Genomic DNA, 16,557 nt, shown 5'->3' on the forward strand with positions numbered 1-16,557 from the left:
CCTTGTTCATGGAGCTCCTGTGTTGCATGCTAATAATCTCTCCTTTGTCTCAAGTGTGCACTTGTTCACCTCCCTTCATTTGTGGGAAGTAGTAGAACGAGTGCCCAGTTCCTAGGATGAAGGAGAGATTGTTGGGACGCACCCCGTGCAGAAAATGTTCAATGCTAGAAATGAACTTTGAACAAATATGTAGTTAGAGGTGTGCTGATGTTTTGTGTGGGTATTTGCTGATATTGCACATCAAAAGCTTCCGCAGGACATTGATCCAGACCACAACATCGGACCAGGATTTTGGGAAACAATCATAAAAGGTTCAATGCAGCCATTTTTATCTTCATTTGAAATCATTTCTGGGTAACAATTAAGTACCTTACTGTGAATGTTTTCAATTAAAATGGTCAAAAAGAAACAAAAATAGCTTCTTATAAAGTGCAATTTCTCAAACAATAATTTTTGCTAGGATGTCTGGGAGTGGTCTGAGAGTGGGGAGGGGGAAACTGAAAACCATCTCTAATTGGCAGAGAGGTTTGGGAACTTTTTCTTATTGATCTATTAACTGATGTCACCGGGCAGGCCAAAACTCCAACAAGCAAAAATTTCAGGTCGGTCTTTTCAAACAGCTCCCACACTAAAAGGGCATTATCGTCATTTCACAAATTCACAGTATTATTCCAACCGCATAGAGTGGAAATATATATATATATATATATATATAAAACACAGGCAAATCACGTTTTGACTGCAGCGGCCCTTTAATGTAACTTGCAGCAACTATTACACGCTTGACCTTAACGTTATTATCTAATTATAGTGATACCAAAATTCTGACTGCCTATGCACAACATGCAGAGTGATAACATGTTGTCCACTTGAGTGGCGTAATCATGAGTAAACAGTCTTTCACTGTAATAAAATCAAAGTACTGTGTTAAGAACTTTAATCAAAATCTCCAATATTTTTCCGTTTGCACAGCTGTAACATAAACCATACTTTAAAAAAAAATACGCTCCCATTGCCTCTCTGGTTGTCAGAATGTGAAACCTGGCAAATAATCTCACCCTTGTCAATGGGCCAGGCACGCCCAGGAAAGGAAAGGTTCAGCCAGGGTGAAGAATGGCATGAATGCCACAGACGGCCAGGAAGCAGGACTGGAGCAGAGGAGGAATGAACCAATGAGCCAGGAGAGCAAATACGGACAAAGGGCCGAGATACAACACAGCAGAGACGAGAGAGGAGAGATACAACACAGCAGAGACGAGAGAGGAGAGAACCAACACAGCAGAGACGAGAGAATAGAGATACAACACAGCAGAGACGAGAGAGGAGAGATACAACACAGCAGAGACGAGAGAGGAGAGATAAAACACAGCAGAGAGAGGAGAGATACAACACAGTAGAGAAGAGAGAGGAGAGAATAGAGATACAAAACAGCAGAGAGGAGAGAGGAGAGATGCAACACAGCAGATAGGAGAGAGGAGAGATACAACACAGCAGAGAGGAGAGAATAGAGATACAACACAGCAGAGAGGAGAGAGGAGAGATACAACACAGCAGAGAGGAGAGAGGAGAGATGCAACACAGCAGATAGGAGAGAGGAGAGATACAACACAGCAGAGAGGAGAGAATAGAGATACAACACAGCAGACAGATACAACACAGCAGAGACGAGAGAGGAGAGATACAACACAGCAGAGAGGAGAGAGGAGAGATGCAACACAGCAGATAGGAGAGAGGAGAGATACAACACAGCAGAGAGGAGAGAATAGAGATACAACACAGCAGAGAGGAGAGAGGAGAGATACAACACAGCAGAGAGGAGAGAATAGAGATACAACACAGCAGAGAGGAGAGAGGAGAGATGCAACACAGCAGATAGGAGAGAGGAGAGATACAACACAGCAGAGAGGAGAGAATAGAGATACAACACAGCAGCAGAGACAACACAGCAGAGAGGAGAGATACAACACAGCAGAGATACAACACAGCAGAGAGAATAGAGATACAACACAGCAGAGAGGAGAGAGGAGAGATACAACACAGCAGAGAGGAGAGAATAGAGATACAACACAGCAGAGAGGAGAGAATAGAGATACAACACAGCAGAGAGGAGAGAGGAGAGATACAACACAGCAGAGAGAGGAGAGATACAACACAGCAGATACAACACAGCAGAGAGAGAGAGATACAACACAGCAGAGAGAGAATAGAGATACAACACAGCAGAGAGGAGAGAATAGAGATACAACACAGGAGAGAGGAGAGATACAACACAGCAGAGAGGAGAGAATAGAGATACAAACACAGCAGAGATACAACACAGAGAGGAGAGAATAGAGATACAACACAGCAGAGAGGGAGAGAATAGAGATACAACACAGCAGCAGAGATACAACACAGCAGAGAGAGGAGAGATACAACACAGCAGAGAGGAGAGAGGAGAGATACAACACAGCAGAGACGAGAGAATAGAGATACAACACAGCAGAGAGGAGAGAGGAGAGATACAACACAGCAGAGAGGAGAGAGGAGAGATACAACACAGCAGAGAGGAGAGAGGAGAGATACAACACAGCAGAGAGGAGAGAATAGAGATACAACACAGCAGAGAGGAGAGAATAGAGATACAACACAGCAGAGAGGAGAGAAGAGAGATACAACACAGCAGAGACGAGAGAGGAGAGATACAACACAGCAGAGAGAGGAGAGATACAACACAGCAGAGAGAGGGAGAGATACAAACACAGCAGATATACAACACAGCAGAGAGAGAGAGGAGAGATACAACACAGCAGAGACAGATAGAGAGAGAGAGATACAACACAACAGATATAGAGATACAACACAGCAGAGAGGAGAGAGGAGAGATACAAACAGCAGCAGAGATACAACACAGCAGAGAGATGCAACACAGCAGAGAGGAGAGAGATACAACACAGCAGAGAGGAGAGAATAGAGATACAACACAGCAGAGAGGAGAGAGAGATACAACACAGCAGAGGAGGAGAGATGCAACAAGCAGATAGGAGAGAGGAGAGATACAACACAGCAGAGAGGAGAGAGAGATACAACACAGAGGAGAGATACAACACAGCAGAGAGGAGAGAGAGATGCAACACAGAGAGAGGAGAGAGGAGAGATACAACACAGCAGAGAGGAGAGAACAACACAGCAGAGAGGAGAGAGATACAACACAGCAGAGAGGAGAGAATAGAGATACAACACAGCAGAGCAACACAGCAGAGAGGAGAGATACAACACAGCAGAGAGGAGAGAATAGAGATACAACACAGCAGAGAGGAGAGAGGAGAGATAGAGATACAACACAGCAGAGAGGAGAGAGGAGAGATACAACACAGCAGAGAGAGAGAGAGATACAACACAGCAGAGAGGAGAGATACAACAACACAGGAGAGATAAAACACAGCAGAGAGAGGAGAGATACAACACAGCAGAGAGGAGAGAGGAGAGATACAACACAGCAGAGAGAGGAGAGGCAACACAGCAGAGGAGAGAATAGAGATACAACACAGCAGAGAGGAGAGAATAGATATACAACACAGCAGAGACGAGAGAGGAGAGATACAACACACCAGAGTGGAGAGATGCAACACAGCAGATAGGAGAGAGGAGAGAATAGAGATACAACACAACAGAGAGGAGAGAATATAGATACAACACAGCAGAGACGAGAGAGGAGAGATACAACACAGCAGAGAGGAGAGAGGAGAGATACAACACAGCAGAGAGGAGAGAGGAGAGATACAACACAGCAGAGAGGAGAGAATAGAGATACAACACAGCACAACACAGAGAGGAGAGAATAGAGATACAACACAGCAGAGATACAACACAGCAGAGAGGAGAGATACAAACACAGAGGGAGAGAGGGAGAGATACAACACAGCAGAGACGAGAGAGGAGAGATACAACACAGCAGAGAGGAGAGATACAACACAGCAGAGAGGAGAGAGGAGAGATGCAACACAGCAGATAGGAGAGAGGAGAGAATAGAGATACAACACAACAGAGAGGAGATAATATAGATACAACACAGCAGAGACGAGAGAGGAGAGATACAACAGAGCAGAGACGAGAGAGGAGAGATACAACACAGCAGAGAGGAGAGAGGAGAGATACAACACAGCAGAGAGGAGAGAAGAGAGATACAACACAGCAGAGACGAGAGAGGAGAGATACAACACAGCAGAGAGGAGAGAGGAGAGATACAACACAGCAGAGAGGAGAGAGGAGAGATACAACACAGCAGAGCAGAGAGAGATACAACACAGCAGAGGAGAGAGGAGAGATACAACACAGCAGAGAGAGGAGAGATACAATAGAGATACAACACAGCAGAGATACAACACAGCAGAGGAGAGAGGAGAGATACAACACAGCAGAGAGAATAGAGATACAACAGCAGCAGAGACAGAGGAGAGAGGAGAGATACAACACAGCAGAGAGGAGAGAGAGATACAACACAGCAGAGAGGAGAGAATAGAGATACAACACAGCAGAGACGAGAGAGGAGAGATACACACACAGCAGCAGAGGAGAGAGAGGAGAGATACAAACACAGATACAACACAGCAGAGGAGAGAGGAGAGATACAACACAGCAGAGACAGAGAGGAGAGAATAGAGATACAACAGAGGAGAGAGATACAACACAGCAGAGACGAGAGAGGAGAGATACAACACAGCAGCAGAGAGGAGAGATACAACACAGCAGAGAGGAGAGATACAACACAGCAGAGAGAGGAGAGATACAACACAGAGGAGGAGAGAAGATACAGAGACGAGAGAGGAGAGATACAACACAACACAGCAGAGAGGAGAGAGGAGAGATACAACACAGCAGAGAGGAGAGAGGAGAGATACAACACAGCAGAGAGAGAGAACACAGCAGAGAGATACAACACAGCAGAGACGAGAGAGGAGAGATACAACACAGCAGAGAGATACAACACAGAGAGAGGAGAGATAATAGAGACAACACAGCAGAGACGAGAGAGGAGAGATACAACACACAGAACACAGCAGAGAGGAGAGATACAACACAGAGAGGAGAGATAGAGATACAACACAGCAGGGACGAGAGGAGAGGAGAGATACAACACAGCAGAGACGAGAGAGGAGAGATACAACACAGCAGGAGAGGAGAGATACAACACAGCAGAGAGGAGAGATACAACACAGCAGAGACGAGAGAGGAGAGATACAACACAGCAGAGAGGAGAGAGGAGAGATACAACACAGCAGACAGCAGAGAGAGAGAGAGAGATACAACACAGCAGAGAGATACAACACAGCAGAGAGAGAGAGATACAACACAGCAGAGATACAACACAGCAGAGAGAGGAGGAGAGATACAACACAGCAGAGGAGAGAGGAGGAGAGATACAACACAGCAGAGAGGCAGAGAGGGAGAGCTACAACACAGCGAGAGAGAGAGCGAGAGAATAGAGATACAACACAGCAGAGAGAGAGAGAGGAGAGATACAACACAGCAGAGAGAGGAGAGATACAACACAGCAGAGATACAACACAGCAGAGAGAGGAGAGATAAACACAGCAGCAGAGAGGAGAGATACAAACACAGCAGATACAACACAGCAGAGAGGAGAGAGGAGAGATACAACACAGCAGAGAGGAGAGAATAGAGATACAACTCAGCAGAGACGAGAGAGGAGAGATACAACACAGCAGAGAGGAGAGAGGAGAGCTACAACACAGCAGAGACGAGAGAGGAGAGATACAACACAGCAGAGAGGAGAGAATAGAGATACAACACAGCAGAGACGAGAGAGGAGAGCTACAACACAGCAGAGAGGAGAGAGGAGAGCTACAACACAGCAGAGACGAGAGAGGAGAGATACAACACAGCAGAGAGGAGAGAGGAGAGCTACAACACAGCAGAGACGAGAGAGGAGAGATACAACACAGCAGAGAGGAGAGAATAGAGATACAACAGCATCGCACATAACTACATGCAGGGCTGTAAAGGTAGGCTGCAGGCTACACATGAGACACATGGTCTTTGATTTATTAGGATCCCCCTCCCCCATTAGCCAACACCAATGTACTCTTACAAAGGCCTAACTGTGTCAAGAATTCTTATCTGCAGAGCGGTGTGAGACTGCAGCACCAGATAATCAATCCGGAGTTATTTTCGAATGGCCAACACCTTCCTCACATGCACACGTACACACAAATGTATGCATAGACACACATACACACAAACGTATGCATAGACACACCTACACGCTGGCTCCTTATCAATTCAATGTGGAGTTAATCCCTCAGAAGTACACATTTCAGTCGAATGCATTCAGTTGACTAGGTATCCCCCTTTCCCCTTCCTTTCCTTCCTACCCTCAATCATTACTGATGCACCCCCCCCCCCTTCACTGCTCTTAGACCCTCCACACTTCACCCCCTGCACTGCTCTTACACAATCCACACTTCACCCCCTGAACGGCTCTTACACAATCCACACTTCACCCCCTGAACGGCTCTTACACAATCCACACTTCACCCCCTGCACTGCTCTTAGACAATCCACACTTCACCCCCTGCACTGCTCTTAGACAATCCACACTTCACCCCTGCACTGCTCTTAGACCCTCCACACTTCACCCCTGCACTGCTCTTAGACAATCCACACTTCACCCCCTGCACTGCTCTTAGACAATCCACACTTCACCCCCTGCACTGCTCTTAGACAATCCACACTTCACCCCTGCACTGCTCTTACACAATCCACACTTCACCCCCTGCACTGCTCTTAGACCCTCCACACTTCACCCCTGCACTGCTCTTAGACCCTCCACACTTCACCCCCTGCACTGCTCTTACACAATCCACACTTCACCCCCTGAACTGCTCTTAGACCCTCCACTGCTCTTACACAATCCACACTTCACCCCCTGCACTGCTCTTAGACAATCCACACTTCACCCCCTGCACTGCTCTTAGACAATCCACACTTGACCCCCTGCACTGCTCTTAGACAATCCACACTTCACCCCCTGAACTGCTCTTAGACCCTCCACACTTCACCCCCTGAACTGCTCTTACACAATCCACACTTCACCCCCTGTACCTGCTCTTACACAATCCACACTTCACCCCCTGCACTGCTCTTAGACCCTCCACACTTCACCCCCTGCACTGCTCTTAGACCCTCCACACTTCACCCCCTGCACTGCTCTTACACAATCCACACTTCACCCCCTGAACTGCTCTTACACAATCCACACTTCCGCCCCTGAACTGCTCTTACACAATCCACACTTCACCCCCTGAACTGCTCTTAGACAATCCACACGTCACCCCCTGAACTGCTCTTACACAATCCACATTTCACCCCCTGTACTGCTCTTACACAATCCACACTTCACCCCCTGTAGTGCTCTTACACAATCCACACTTCACCCCCTGCACTGCTCTTAGACCCGCCACACTTCACCCCCTGCACTGCTCTTAGACAATCCACACTTCACCCCCTGCACTGCTCTTAGACAATCCACACTTCACCCCCTGAACTGCTCTTACACAATCCACACTTCACCCCCTGAACTGCTCTTAGACAATCCACACTTCACCCCCTGAACTGCTCTTACACAATCCACACTTCACCCCTTGTACTGCTCTTACACAATCCACACTTCACCCCCTGCACTGCTCTTAGACAATCCACACTTCACCCCCTGCACTGCTCTTAGACCCTCCACACTTCACCCCCTGCACTGCTCTTAGACAATCCACACTTCACCCCCTGCACTGCTCTTAGACCCTCCACACTTCACCCCTGCACTGCTCTTAGACAATCCACACTTCACCCCCCGAACTGCTCTTAGACAATCCACACTTCACCCCCGAACTGCTCTTAGACAATCCACACTTCACCCCCTGTACTGCTCTTACACAATCCACACTTCACCCCCTGCACTGCTCTTACACAATCCACACTTCACCATCTGGTCAAAGCATTTATTCTCTTCCTCCCTCTATTTACCTCTCTGAATATTCCATCAATATAATTTATGTTATATAATAATACACACAAAGTTCTATATTATTATTATATTTATATTATTTCCCCTTTTTAACATCTTGCATTCCAATGCTTCCAAAAAAGCTCTCCTTCTCTCTTATTCCTTCCTCCTGTTGACTCAGGGTCAATGTTCTACCCTCCTTGCCAAACAGAGGGTAACACCCACCACCACCACCCCCGCCACTCAACCCCACCATCGGACCACAGCCCAGCAGACCAATAGAAGACAAGGAGGGCAGTGAGAGAGGGCAGACTCAAACCTACCCACAATCCCACAATGCCCGCCTGCCTCTCGAGTACATTTACATTTACATTTAAGTCATTTAGCAGAAGCTCTTATCCAGAGCGACTTACAAATTGGTGCGTTCACCTTAAGACATCCAGTGGAACAGCCACTTTACAATAGTGCATCTAAATCTTTTAAGGGGGGTGAGAAGGATTACTTTTTATCCTATCCTAGGTATTCCTGAAAGAGGTGGGGTTTCAGGTGTCTCCGGAAGGTGGTGATTGACTCCGCTGTCCTGGCGTCGTGAGGGAGTTTGTTCCACCATTGGGGGGCCAGAGCAGTGAACAGTTTTGACTGGGCTGAGCGGGAACTGTACTTCCTCAGTGGTAGGGAGGCGAGCAGGCCAGAGGTGGATGAACGCAGTGCCCTTGTTTGGGTGTAGGGCCTGATCAGAGCCTGGAGGTACTGAGGTGCCGTTCCCCTCACAGCTCCGTAGGCAAGCACCATGGTCTTGTAGCGGATGCGAGCTTCAACTGGAAGCCAGTGGAGAGAGCGGAGGAGCGGGGTGACGTGAGAGAACTTGGGAAGGTTGAACACCAGAGTGACAGACAGACAGACAGACAAACAGACAGACCCAGACTGTTTGCTGTGGGATTACCGTTCAAGCCTCTGGTCAGTCAAGAGGCATTCTAATGCCACCACTCCAGCTTGAGACAACAGAGCTTTGGCCAATAATTAGCTCTGTCGCATGCATGAAAGAAGAGCCCCCCCCCCCGGAGAGCAAACATCTATCCAACAAAGCGAGTAGTCATGTGGCTGTGTTGCCTGGCTTAACGTGAGAGGAGAGAAGGTCTTGAAATGTCAAGTCTCACATATCTGTTATGAGAGCTCACGCATTCACCGAGATGACGTTTGAATTGAGCACAGGAAATACGCTTGGTCTTGGCGCATTGAGACACTCCCATTTGACCTATTTATTGTGCGAGATGGGAGCTGATAAGACTGGAGCGTAAACACCGTGTAAACATAAAACATCACGTATGTGTGTGAGAGAGGGAAACAACCCTCTACTGACGCCAGCGTTGTGGGTGAAACCAAATGTCCACCCGAACAGAGAGGAACCCAGCTAGCTGAGGTCCTGTGTTGACCGTGTTGATGGGTGACTCTTCAGTCCCTGATGGGGATAGGGGCCACCGCCCAGCAGACTAAATAGACTTCTGTCTACCACACTAAAGAGACACACCTACCCATGACCACAGGCTAATTTTAAATCGCAAGAAACCTCACTTCATGCTAAGACACGCACACGTAAGTCTGTGTAAGGACCTGTGTGTGCAGTTTGAGAGGATGACCTCACCAGCACAGCTCCTGGAGGTGTATAAATAGCTCTGTGTGGGTTATTTAAAGGCTTACCTCTCCACCTCGGAAACTAGCGGAGGGACAGCCTCCCTCCACCTCCAATGTAAAGAGAGAATCGTTCATTTTATGATCCATTCAGTAGATCCACCTCTGAACCTGCTGACGACACTAGCTTGTTCTGACCATAGACCTGGGTGTTGACCATAGCCTTAAAAGTAAGTTGGACACACCTGGACTGGACCGTGGACAAAGTACAGCGTCTGCAACTCATGTAGTCACAACACGAATAAGTGGGTGTGTGTGTGTGTGTGTGTGTGTGTGTGTGTGTGTGTGTGTGTTATCTACTTTACATCAGGCACTGGGTTAAGCTCTTTGTACGAATGCGTAAGCATATTTGTGTTTGTGTTGTACAAAGTAAGTCTGTGAGTATTTCCCTTCTCACTCTCACCAAGTGTGTTTGCTCTGGTGTGTGTGTGTGTACTCCTTTGTGCTCCTGTACTTGATGTGTGTGTTTCCTTCACTCACACATCCCCGTGCACCAGGCCGTAAACACTGTGTATGGACCAGCCGAAGCCCCCCAGCAGCACGATGACCAGGATGATAATGACCAGAGCAGGAAGTCCCCAGCCCAGCAGTAAGTAGACCAGGTAACGCCGCTCCGTGTGCTCGTCGTTCATCACCAACACCTGCCAAAAGTTCACTGCCTGGGAGAGTGGAGGGAAGGGGAGGTGGAGGGGAAGGGAAAAGAAGAGGGGAAGGGAGGGAAGAAAGGGAGGAGTGGGAAAGAGGAGGGGGGGGGCAGGGGAAGGGTGATGGATAGGGTGATGAGAGGAAGAGGAGTAGGGGGGTTGGGAGAAGTGGAGTGGGGAGGAGGAGAGGGGATTCGAGGAGGACAGAGAGCAAAAGGGGGTTAGTGAGGGGTTATCAGCCAGTAGGGAGGAAGAAACTCCAGCCGAAGAGCCAAAGGATTGTTCAGGAAACACATGGCTCACTACTGTTTGCTTTGTAATCTAGCGGAGTAGCAGGCTTGGATTATCTCCCTCGGTATTAGATGCTGTACACATTGTCCTAGAGAGGCTGACACTAAATACACTCCATAACTCTAGATTGTGATAATACCCGTAAAAGGCCTATCCACAGCCAGGTCCTCATCTTTTTCTGTACAAGAAAGGATCACATAATAATAGGAGAACAGAACATTGCACATTTGATTCCATTACATTCACGAGCTGAAAAGTTATCGGTGAATGGGTGGGTGCGGGGTCAAATGCCAGTCACACAAAACCCATGTCACCTTCCATGATCAGTCTCCTCCTCTGAGTGTTGCATCATCAGCAGCGGAGAGAGAGTAAGGGAGAAAGAGCACGAGAGAGCGGGAGAGAGAGAGAGAGAGAAACGGTTGTGTAATGCATCATATTGGACTGCTAATGGAGTGACACTTTGATTGGAGCTCCATGTACATACTTCCTCAACTGGGCCGACCAACCAGTGCTCCCGCACAGTGGCTACCCGGGCTATCTGCATTGTGTCCCACCACCCACCCGCCAACCCCTCTTTCACGGTACTGCTACTCTCTGTTCATCATATATGTATAGTCACTTTAACCATATCTACATGTACATACTACCTCAATCAGCCTGACTAACCGGTGTCTGTATGAAGCCTCGCTACTTTTATAGCCTCGCTACTGTATATAGCCTGTCTTTTTACTGTTGTTTTATTTCTTTACCTACCTATTGTTCACCTAATAGCTTTTTTGCACTATTGGTTAGAGCCTGTAAGTAAGCATTTCACTGTAAGGTCTACTACACCTGTTGTATTCGGCGCACGTGACGAATAAACTTTGATTTGATTTGATCAGTGATAGCTGGGGGTGTGAATAAACAAATTAGGGGTCGGGTTTGTGTTGTTTCCTTCAGCACGACCACTGGCTCCAGATAGGCCGGGGAGGCTTTGGCAAGTATTGGCTTGCCGTTACATAATGTTGTGGAGCCCTATGGTAAGACAGTCCTAGCCGGGCCTCTGTATCCAAGATGCTCACCGTAAGGGCTCGTAGACTGACTGACTCAATTAGGCACTGTTATGTTTTGGCTCTGGGCCAGCCTGTATTCCCCCATTGCACCGCTCAACTGGGCCATTGCAGTCCAAAATGTAATTTCCCCGTGTTTTATATATATTTCCACACTATGAGATTTGGAGTAGTATTGTGACATTTAAAAAATGATGATAATCCCCTTTTAGTGTAAGCTGTTTGAAAAGACCGCCTGAAATTTCAGCTTGTTTTTGGTAGGATGACGTTTTGGCCTGCCTGGTGACATCAGGTGGTAAATTAGTTAATAGACCAATAAGAAAGAGAGTTCCAAACCTCTCTACAAATAAGACTTTGTTTTCAGTTTCCCCCCCACCCTACTCCCAGACTGTCCTAGCAAAATTCTTGCTTGAGAAATTGCTTTTGCTAAGAAGCTATTTTTGTTTCTTGTAGACCATTTTAAGTAAGGTACTTAGTTGTTACCCAGAGATGATTTGGTATTGAGATTTTAAAAATGGCTGCATTGAACCTTTAATGCTGATTTAGTGCAATATGGATGGTCTGTGAAAGCCTCCTGGCTGGCGTCCGCGCATACGCCACTTAGCAAAAAGCTGATACCTGACGACTCAAGGAGAGGGAGGGTAGTGGGTGGATACCCCATCCGATCAATATTATGGAGTATCGGGAAGAGAGTAGGGACGTCGGTGAAGCCAGGGGTGTCAGCGATATTCTCATGAGCTACTACCGCAGAAAGAGAGAAGTGAAACCAAAGAAGACGCATCAGACATCACATCTTGGTGGTTTTAAAGGGGAAGATGTGCAAAAAAAAAGACATGACAGAGAGAGAGAGAGATGGAGAGAGACGGAGAGAGAGAGAGATGGAGAGACAGACGGAGAGAGAGAGAGAGATGGAGAGACAGACGGAGAGAGAGAGAGAGAGAGATGGAGAGACAGACGGAGAGAGAGAGACAGACGGAGAGACAGACAGAGAGAGAGAGATGGAGAGAGAGAGAGAGAGAGAGAGAGAGAGAGAGAGATGGAGAGACAGACGGAGAGAGAGAGAGATGGAGAGAAAGACAGAGAGAGAGAGAGAGATGGAGAGAAAGACAGAGAGAGAGAGAGAGAGATGGAGAGACAGACGGAGAGAGAGAGAGAGAGATGGAGAGACAGACGGAGAGAGAGAGAGAGACGGAGAGACAGACGGAGAGAGAGAGATGGAGAGAGAGAGAGAGATGGAGAGACAGACGGAGAGAGAGAGGGAGAGACAGACGAGAGAGAGAGAGAGAGAGAGAGAGAGATGGAGAGACAGACGGAGAGAGAGAGAGAGAGAGAGAGAGAGAGATGGAGAGACAGACGGAGAGAGAGAGAGAGAGACGGAGAGACAGACAGAGAGAGAGAGATGGAGAGAGAGACGGAGAGAGAGAGAGAGAGAGAGAGAGATGGAGAGACAGACGGAGAGAGAGAGAGACAGACGGAGAGAGAGAGATGGAGAGACAGACGGAGAGAGAGAGAGAGAGAGAGAGACAGACGGAGAGAGAGAGAGAGAGAGAGAGAGAGACAGAAGGAGGAGAGAGAGAGAGAGAGAGAGAGATGGAGAGACAGACGGAGAGAGAGAGATGGAGAGACAGACGGAGAGAGAGAGAGATGGAGAGACAGACGGAGAGAGAGAGAGATGGAGAGACAGACGGAGAGAGAGAGAGAGATGGAGAGACAGATGGAGAGAGAGAGAGATGGAGAGACAGGCGGAGAGAGAGAGAGATGGAGAAACAGACGGAGAGAGAGAGAGATGGAGAGACAGACGGAGAGAGATAGAGAGATGGAGAGAAAGACGAGAGAGAGAGAGAGAGATGGAGAGACAGACGGAGAGAGAGAGAGATGGAGAGACAGACGGAGAGAGAGAAAGATGGAGAGAGAGAGAGATGGAGAGACAGACGGAGAGAAAGAAAGATGCTACTTTGTCAATTTGACTGACTCCAGGTCAGAGTTGAAATGGGAAAAAAGGTAACGGCACCATCACACACCATGGCTGTGTGAACACTTTCCAGTGTGTATTGCAGTTGACCTTTTCCACCACCAAATCATCTCAACTAATACCGTGTGTTTCCATCACGCCAGGATGCCAGCGTTCTGCCAACCAGTGCAAACTGCACTGTTTCCTATTGACTTACTAAGAAATCTCAGAGTCAAACTTTATTCCTTCAAACATCTCCCAGGTCATCTTGAAAGTATTTCAATCAGGCTTGAGAAACATAGATAATGCAGTTACACGGCTACTACTGTATGTCCCTGTCAGACTGCAAAGCTGTACTCCATTAGCAAATGTTTGATTTTTTAAAAATTTTACCCCCTTTTCTCCCCAATTTCGTGGTATCCAATTGTTTAGTAGCTATTATCTTGTCTCATCGCTACAACTCCCGTACAGGCTCGGGAGAGACGAAGGTTGAAAGTCATGCGTCCTCCGATACACAACCCAACCAAGCCGCACTGCTTCTTAACACAGCGCCATCCAACCCGGAAGCCAGCCGCACCAATGTGTCGGAGGAAACACTGTGCAACTGGCAACCTTGGTTAGCGCACACTGCGCAAGGCCCGCCGCAGGAGTCGCTGATGCTCGATGAGACAGGGATTTCCCTACCGGCCAAACCTTCACTAACCCGGACGACGCTAGGCCAATTGTGCGTCGCCCCACGGACCTCCCGGTCGCGGCCGGTTACGACAGTGCCTGGGCGCGAACCCAGAGTCTCTGGTGGCGCAGCTGGCGCTGCAGTACAGCGTCCTTAACCACTGCGCCACCCGGGAGGCCCATTAGCTAATTTAATGCACTAATCTTTTCATAAACAACTAGAGCTTTCCTCCGCGTCACAAAGAACAGAAGTGGAGCGCCGCAGGTGAAGATAACAGCCTGTTATTGCAAGAAGCGGGTGCAGTTCATTTGGGGTAAGACTCCGAGGTACGGTGTATCAGCTTGTCTTGAGTGTGTGTGTGTGTGTGTGTGTGTGTGTGTGTGTGTTTGTGTTTCGAAGCAGTTACGTGAGAATGGAAGAGGGTCAGAAGGGGGTGTGTTTATGGGGGGTTGGGGGGGGTAAGAGAACTTGGAACCCCAATCTTATCACACAAGTACCAGCACAAATACACGACGTACACGCTAACCTGTGATTTTGCCACACATTACATAAAAACGCACGTGTCAGGTAAAGTACAAAGGATAGAATGAACATCTATTTCTGCCAAGTGACAGAGTCACAAAAGTCCTATTTGACATGGTAGAACTGTAATTGTATTCATGAAATCAAACTATCTATGGAAAGATACAAACCAATTTCCCTTTCAAAGCCTCAAATCCGATCCGTTGACTTATCATTCCAAGAAGTGCCCTGCAATTAAATTCAGGAAGAGTTGACAAATAACAAATGGCAGCGCAAAGGATATGAGCATCCGAGGTGCAGTATATCAATTCTAGCGTCCACAATTGTTCTTTGATGACAGAAATGCTGCCACTGGCCCGGAGAACAGTATGCCGAGGGCCTGCTCTGCCATTGTTCAGGTCTACACTTCTTTAGACAACCCAGAGAGGTGAGAGAGAGAGACAGAGCCAGTCTTTCAGGGCCTGGGGAGCACACCTTTGACACGGGTTGAATGAGTCTTTCAGGGCCCCTCATTGTCCACACAACCCGTCAACGGGTTGGGCAATGGCCCGGGCATACATGGGCCTTGCCGTTGCCAACGTCAACGGGTGTGCCGGAGAACAGGCCAGTCTTTCAGGACTATTGTTCAGAACAGCAGGTTTCAGGGCCTGCTCTGTGCCATTGTTCACAGGTTGGCGCAGGTGTACAGATGGCCCGGAGAACAGTATGCCAGTCTTTCAGGGCCTGCTCTGTGCCATTGTTCAGGTCTACACTTCTTTAGACAACCCACCCGTCAACGGGTTGGCGCAGGTGTACAGATGGCCCGGAGAACAGTATGCCAGTCTTTCAGGGCCTGCTCTGTGCCATTGTTCAGGTCTACACTTCTTTAGACAACCCACCCGTCAACGGGTTGCATCTGACCTTAAACGAGGCTGATCATTCAATAAAAAGTCAAAAGTGGATTTTGAAAATACATACACGACGTCAGTGGTGAACCTTGACTATAGGACTCAGGCCCTTCAGTGGAACAAAAAAAAAATCTAATATGTAGTATCAAACCAAAAGAAATCAAGAAAATAATGGAAACATAGCATCACTTAATGCGCTTTTGTATTCATGTGACTATGACTGGACTCACAGAGGGAGCATATTTGGAAATGTAATGAGACGACTCACCAAACCAACATTGTCCTGGTTAGTTTAGGGTTAGAGCAGTATGTATGAAATGTTTTAGAATAGGAGTGCTGATTTAGGATCAGCTTTGCCTTTTATATCGATCAGAATGAACACGACTCAATGTACAGGTGGGACCTGATCCTAGATCAGCACACTGACTCCAAGAAGCTGGATACATACAGGCCCAGGTGTCAGCAGCAGGCCTTACCTGGATGAGCATCCAGCTGAACTGGCTGAGGTGGAAGTAGTGGGAGAAGAGGCCCAGGACAGCACAGCTGTCCTCGGAGAAGACACGACCTCGGAACGCCGACACCAGGAAACAGATCTACAACACCGAGAGAGAGAGAGACACAGAGCGATATGGAGGGAGACAGAGAGAGAGAGAGAGAGAGAGAGAGGAGTCAGCTGAAAGGGCCCACATAAATACACTAATGCACACAAACAAACATGCAGCAAAACGAATAAGGCATAATATTTGCCTGTATACTATGCTCTTCACTACACAACATCCAGCCTCCTCAATCTCACACACACTAATACAGTTCATGCAAAATAACACTGGCACAAAAACACTTACACTTTCC

General features: G+C 47.8%; 1 protein-coding gene across 1 annotated transcript in view; it reads right to left on the reverse strand.

Moving 5' to 3' along the window:
* Positions 1-16,557, reverse strand: part of LOC115140639 (adhesion G-protein coupled receptor V1-like) — a 183,895-nt gene that overhangs the window by 43,788 nt on the left and 123,550 nt on the right. The window contains 2 exon segments of the mRNA XM_065026488.1: positions 10,169-10,347; positions 16,182-16,298. Of these exon segments, the coding sequence (XP_064882560.1) occupies positions 10,169-10,347; positions 16,182-16,298 (296 nt within the window).

Source organism: Oncorhynchus nerka, linkage group LG13 (assembly GCF_034236695.1).
Source record: "Oncorhynchus nerka isolate Pitt River linkage group LG13, Oner_Uvic_2.0, whole genome shotgun sequence".
Classification (NCBI taxonomy): domain Eukaryota; kingdom Metazoa; phylum Chordata; class Actinopteri; order Salmoniformes; family Salmonidae; genus Oncorhynchus; species Oncorhynchus nerka.